Source organism: Rhinatrema bivittatum, chromosome 6, assembly GCF_901001135.1.
Source record: "Rhinatrema bivittatum chromosome 6, aRhiBiv1.1, whole genome shotgun sequence".
In the NCBI taxonomy this organism is placed as follows: Eukaryota; Metazoa; Chordata; class Amphibia; order Gymnophiona; family Rhinatrematidae; genus Rhinatrema; species Rhinatrema bivittatum.
The window spans coordinates 267,611,467-267,617,466 of NC_042620.1; the positions used below are offsets into that span (position 1 = coordinate 267,611,467).

At 47.9% G+C, this 6,000-nt stretch overlaps 1 protein-coding gene across 6 annotated transcripts in view; it reads right to left on the reverse strand.

Moving 5' to 3' along the window:
• The window catches only part of LOC115094262 (protein AF-10-like), a 132,042-nt gene extending 126,461 nt beyond the window's left edge, over positions 1-5,581 (reverse strand). For 3 of the 6 annotated variants that reach the window (XM_029607126.1, XM_029607128.1, XM_029607124.1), the window contains exon 1: positions 5,340-5,579. In XM_029607126.1, the coding sequence (XP_029462986.1) occupies positions 5,340-5,472 (133 nt within the window). In that variant the 5' untranslated portion in view covers positions 5,473-5,579. Of the gene's footprint in view, positions 1-5,339 lie in introns of all 6 variants that reach the window. The other 3 variants (XM_029607127.1, XM_029607125.1, XM_029607131.1) reach the window with 2 other exon arrangements.
• Positions 5,582-6,000: the final 419 nt, after the last annotated feature.

Genomic DNA, 6,000 nt, shown 5'->3' on the forward strand with positions numbered 1-6,000 from the left:
AGAAGGAAGAGGGGCCTTAGTCCTAGCCCTCTTCGGCTGTTTAGAGAGATCTCCTCTTTTGTCTGAATTCTGAGAAATGGCCTTCTTACTGCAGTCAACGGCAGGACTGCCAGTACTGAAAACTTGCATCAGAGAGAAGCCTACAGGAGCTCTTCGTTGTCAATGCGAGAGAGAGATTTCCAGTACACTACAGGAGTCTGCACCTAACAAACAGGTGCTTGAAGGGGAGCGCAGAGGGAACGCTTCTCAGGAAAGTAGCCCGTGGGAAGCCTAGAGCAGGAAACACAGACCCCTTTTCAACCTCAAAAAAGTGTTGTGCGGTCCCCCGCACACCACTTTAATTTTTTGCATGCCATAACAGAAGAAATAACGATATGAGGTACGCCAAGTTTTAATCATTATGAATAATCCTATTATTAAACAATGCTCACTAATCCAAACTGAATACCTATGGAAGGGGGGGGGGAATTCCCTAAGCTATTTAAAAATTGCCCTCCTAACTGGAGGTTGAGGCCAACAGTGGCCTCCGTCTCCCGCTCAGAAAAGGAAACTCAGTGCGAGCTGGCAGGAAATCAGCGCTGGTACCTGCAATCTAATTTTCAGAGGGAAACTGCCCGCAAGAATTTCCTTTTGAAAACTGGGGCCGGAGAAGGGGGGGGAAGCCAGAACTTCGTACATGGAAAGTAAGCACAAGGATTTCAGAATCCCTGCGGGTAATTTCCCGTTCCCAACCTGGCCCTGCTCCTTCCCCCCTCCCAGGCAAAAGGCTGCAGGCTGGGCCCAGCGCGGGTACTTTATCCCTCAGTACCAATCTTCAAAAGCCTTTTTAGATAAACAGGTATTTACCCACATAAAAGCTTTGAAACTTACCCTGCCGGAAAAACAGACCTCCCTTTCAGCCAATACTCTTTTACACACTTTCATTTTCTTTAATGATTCTTACAAATACGCACAGAAAGCGAGTCACAGAATAGTTCAGATTTTAGATAAAAGTAGAATAAAAGCAGCCTTCTTCCCTTTGAAAAGCAGACTATGAGAGCTCCATTTCTGTGTCCCCCCACTAAATAACTTTTGTATTTATCACCATATCCAAACCAGACTTCTCTCTTCCTCCTCGATCTCTGGTGATCATCTCGCCCTTCTCCCCTCCTGGACCATGGCGTCTTCTGCCCCGCACGTTTGATTCTACCTCAAGGTCAATCATGGGTTCCTGTCTCCCTCTTCATCTTCCTTCTCCCCTATCTTTCCTCTCATACGGTTAACCCCAGTCCCATAGCCTCCTTCCTCTCAGTTTTACGGTGCAGCTCTCCTCTCCTCGTTGGCACGCGGTTTCTCACCCCTGCGACCGCCCTCTCTCTCTCTCCTGATATTTCCTTCGGTGGCTGCTGGAGGTTGGGACAGCCGCAATCGGCCCCTTTCTTCCCCCCAAACCTCAGGAAGTGCAGCAGTGGGGGTTTATTGCGCTCGAGGGCTCCGATCGGTCCCTCTTCTCCACCATCGCTGGACACGCGGCAGTGCGGTTTGAGGCTCCTAACGGGTGCGAACGATGCCACGCTGTCGCTCCTCCTCCTGGCCCGCAGCAACGCGGGGTGAGGTTTCCAGGGCAGCACTGAAGCCCCACTCTCACCTCCCCCGGCCCGAGGCAGCAGCTCAGCTAATCACAGGGAGCTGCAGCCTGCTCTTATTCTCCCCCATCTAAAAAACTCTCTTGTATCCCTTCTGGTGGACCCCCTGGGATGGTCTCGTGGACCCCTGGGGCTCTATCGGCCTCACACAGGGAACCACCGGCCTAAAGGATGGGATCTCAAGAGTGCAGAGGATTTCCTTTTTCTTAATTAGTGACTGTATCTGTGTGTGTTTTTTGAATTTCTGGACTTTATTTTCTGTATGAATGGCACTATTCTTCGTTGTGCACGTTATTTCTCACCCACCCAATCAATTATTCCAGTAAAGGGTTTAATTTTAAACCCTGCCAGACCGTATACCAGTGAATTATTCTTACTGGTAGGTGTCAGAAAACCTCCAAACAGCCTAAGAGCCTTGAAAGACTGCAACTTTGCCCCTCCTCAGAAGGGAGCATGGGGTGTCTATTGTGCCAAACAAACAAACAAAGTGGAGACCAAAATGATATATTAATCTTAGCCTTGGAAGGTGTCAGCAAGCCTGACGTTGTGTAACTTCAACAGTAACCAAATGGTCTTCTAATCATTCACCTTCAGAAAATATTTTAAATTAAAAAAAAAAAAAAAAAAAAGTCCTCTGTTTTCAAATTAGTATTTATCAGAAGACTCTTCAGTACTATTGTTGACAAACAGCCCAACACGGCCGGTGTTTCGCAATACAGCTTCCTCAGGGGCATGCGAATATCCTTGCATAGAGTCATAAAGATTTTACCTAGAAACAACGATAGCAACATTATAAAAATTCACCAGTAGTGAAGATGAAAGGTACTTATCTGAATGTCTATTGTGCCCCAAATTTCTAGTAACAAGTGGAACAGGGGCTACGCTTACAATGTAGAAGCTCAAAACCTGACAGTATGTAACATTAAAGGAGCAGTGCAGGGGGGGGAGCCTTCACATCTCACAGTGCATATAACATTAAAGGAGCAGTGCGGGGGGGAGGGTAGGAGCCTTCACATCTCACAGTGCATATAACATTAAAGGAGCAGTGCGGGGGAGGAACCTTCACATCTCACAGTGCATATAACATTAAAGGAGCAGTGCGGGGGGAGGGTAGGAGCCTTCACATCTCACAGTGCATATAACATTAAAGGAGCAGTGCAGGGGGGGAGCCTTCACATCTCACAGTGCATATAACATTAAAGGAGCAGTGCAGGGGGAGGGTAGGAGCCTTCACATCTCACAGTGCATATAACATTAATGGAGCAGTGCAGGGGGAGGGTAGGAGCCTTCACATCTCACAGTGCGTATAACATTAAAGGAGCAGTGCAGGGGGAGGGTAGGAGCCTTCACATCTCACAGTGCATATAACATTAAAGGAGCAGTGCAGGGGGAGGGTAGGAGCCTTCACATCTCACAGTGCATATAACATTAAAGGAGCAGTGCGGGGGAAGGGGGGGGCTTCACATCTCACAGTGCATATAACATTAAAGGAGCAGTGCGGGGGGAGGGTAGGAGCCTTCACATCTCACAGTGCATATAACATTAAAGGAGCAGTGCAGGGGGGGAGCCTTCACATCTCACAGTGCATATAACATTAAAGGAGCAGTGCAGGGGGAGGGTAGGAGCCTTCACATCTCACAGTGCGTATAACATTAAAGGAGCAGTGCAGGGGGAGGGTAGGAGCCTTCACATCTCACAGTGCATATAACATTAAAGGAGCAGTGCAGGGGGAGGGTAGGAGCCTTCACATCTCACAGTGCATATAACATTAAAGGAGCAGTGTGGGGGAAGAGGGGGGCTTCACATCTCACAGTGCATATAACATTAAAGGAGCAGTGCGGGGGAAGGGGGGGGCTTCACATCTCACAGTGCATATAACATTAAAGGAGCAGTGCGGGGGAAGGGGGGGGCTTCACATCTCACAGTGCATATAACATTAAAGGAGCAGTGCGGGGGAGGAGCCTTCACATCTCACAGTGCATATAACATTAAAGCAGCAGTGCAGGGGGGGGAGCCTTCACATCTCACAGTGCATATAACATTAAAGGAGCAGTGCGGGGGAGGAGCCTTCACATCTCACAGTGCATATAACATTAAAGGAGCAGTGCGGGGGGAGGGTAGGAGCCTTCACATCTCACAGTGCATATAACATTAAAGCAGCAGAGGCAATCACATTCTCAGTGTGGATAGAACAGGGTGGCCAAGCTTTCAAGCACCAAGAAACTAGAATTCACAGTACCAAAGAACCTCACTTTTTCAAGGGATGAGGGGAGAGGGAGACATGGTCCGAACAAGGACCCCCCTTTCCCCTCAGCCTCTCTCAGCTCCTCCAGCCTGTCCCCCTCTTTCTCAATTCTCTCACCCTGTTCTGATCAGCCTCTCTCCCTCTGTCCCCCTTCCTATTCCTATCAGGTTGACTCTCTCTCTCTCAATCCCCTTGGACCTGTTCCCACCCAGCTCTCTCCCAATCCTCCCACCCTTTCCACACCATCCCCACAAATCTGTCTCAGTCCTCTAACCTATTCCCAGACTTCAGTGTCTATCTCTATCTCTCCCATCCTGCCTTTACCAAGGAGTCTCTCTCAATTCCTCCAGCCTGTCCCCATCAGTTTCTTCTCTCTCAATTAATGCCATTCTGCTCTGAATCCTCCCACACCTGTACCCACCAGTATCTCTCAATCCCCACCCTGCTCCCCCGAGTCTCTCTCCCTTATACCATCCCCACCAGTCTCCCTTTCTCTCCCAATCCATCTTAGCATCCTCCACAAGAACAATGATGGAAGAGCAGAAGCCCCAAAGGGAACGTCTTCCATCCCTTGGGCTACTTACTCTCCTCCCACCAGCCTCAAATATCCCCCCTTTCCCACTCCACCCCTGTTTCTTCCCTGCTCTCCATCCTTCCCAGTAACCCCAGCAAGCCTCCTGATCTGTGTAGTGCTGCCCAGTTGCTATGGGGTCAGGAGAGCCACAGTGTGCACATGAAAGAGCCCCTGGTATAGAACATTAAAACAGCTGTGCTGCACACTGCATCTTACAACATTAAAGCTGACCTACAAAACGTGTGTTAAATATGTGAAAAGGCAAACAAGAAATTCAATGTGAAGCTCCACAAGTGAAGAACTGCACCCCATGTCATTTTTTTTTTTTGTGTTAAGAAAAATGCATCTTTGAGTAAAGCGTCAACATAGCCACTTAAACAGTTTTTAAAATGATGCTAAATCTCGGTCACGGAGTAATAGCAGGCATTCATGAAAACTACTTAGCTTCTTAAATGTGTAGAAAAAAAAATCTTGGCAACAACAATCTCAACCAAAGCAAGCCTCAGCTTTATGACAGTAGATGGGAGAAGGCTCATATTCTCACATTAAGGGCCCCATTGCTCTAGGCATTTCCCCGTAGTCACAAGGGTCCAATGAACTGATTTGGGGTCTATAAGGAAAGGGCTTACTACACAGGCCCTAAAATGGAAGGAAACCGTTAGTAGTTCGCCCCTAAAGCAGCAGAGACATTCTCACCGTGTATTTATATAAACAGAGGCTTATTTTACATGAGAATGTAACACTAAAGCAGCAATGAGGGGTTATATTACAACAAAAAAAGCTATCACAGTGTGCATAGCAGTTCAAATCGTAGCTACATGAGGTTCTATTATAGAACTAGAGCAGCAGCAGGTGACTGCACTCTCACTGTGTAAGGAAGAAACATGCCCCTCACCTTGATGCACTGCTACATTACACCCAGGTCCTCCATCGCAGAACACCAGCAGGTTTTCTGCCCAGCTCCTCTCATCAGAGCAGATGCAACAGCTGCCAGAAGGGGCTCCAAATCCAGCCCTAGCCTCCTCCATCTCGCCAGGGCTAGGAGTGTGGAGCCCTGTGCCTGTGATTAAACCATAGAGAAGTCCTCCAGCTGGCCTGGAAGAGCTCTGAAGTAGAAAAGGGAGGTACAGGGCCAGGCAGCCATCAAGGATAGTGGGCATGTGCAATTAGTATGCAACAGTAACAGGATTTAATTTGTGGAGTAATTATATGGGACTTTTGGGAAGACTGGTAACTTCTCTGGTATTTTTTAGAGCAGTGGTGCTCAAACTGGTCTTTGGGGCCTCCCCAAGCCAGTTAATTTCACAGGATATTTCTAATGAATATGCATAATAATTATTTGCATGTACTATCTCCAATGCATGCAAATACTTCTCATACATATTCATTAGGGAACTTGATTGGCTGAAGGGGTGGGGGAGCCCAAGGACTAGTTTGAGCACTCCTGATTTAGAGCCACACGAGAAGAAACCAAAATCTAAGGCAATGGTATTCACTCCTAGCCCTCAAGGGCTGCCAGCAGGTTGGATTTTCAGGATACCCCTAATGAATATACA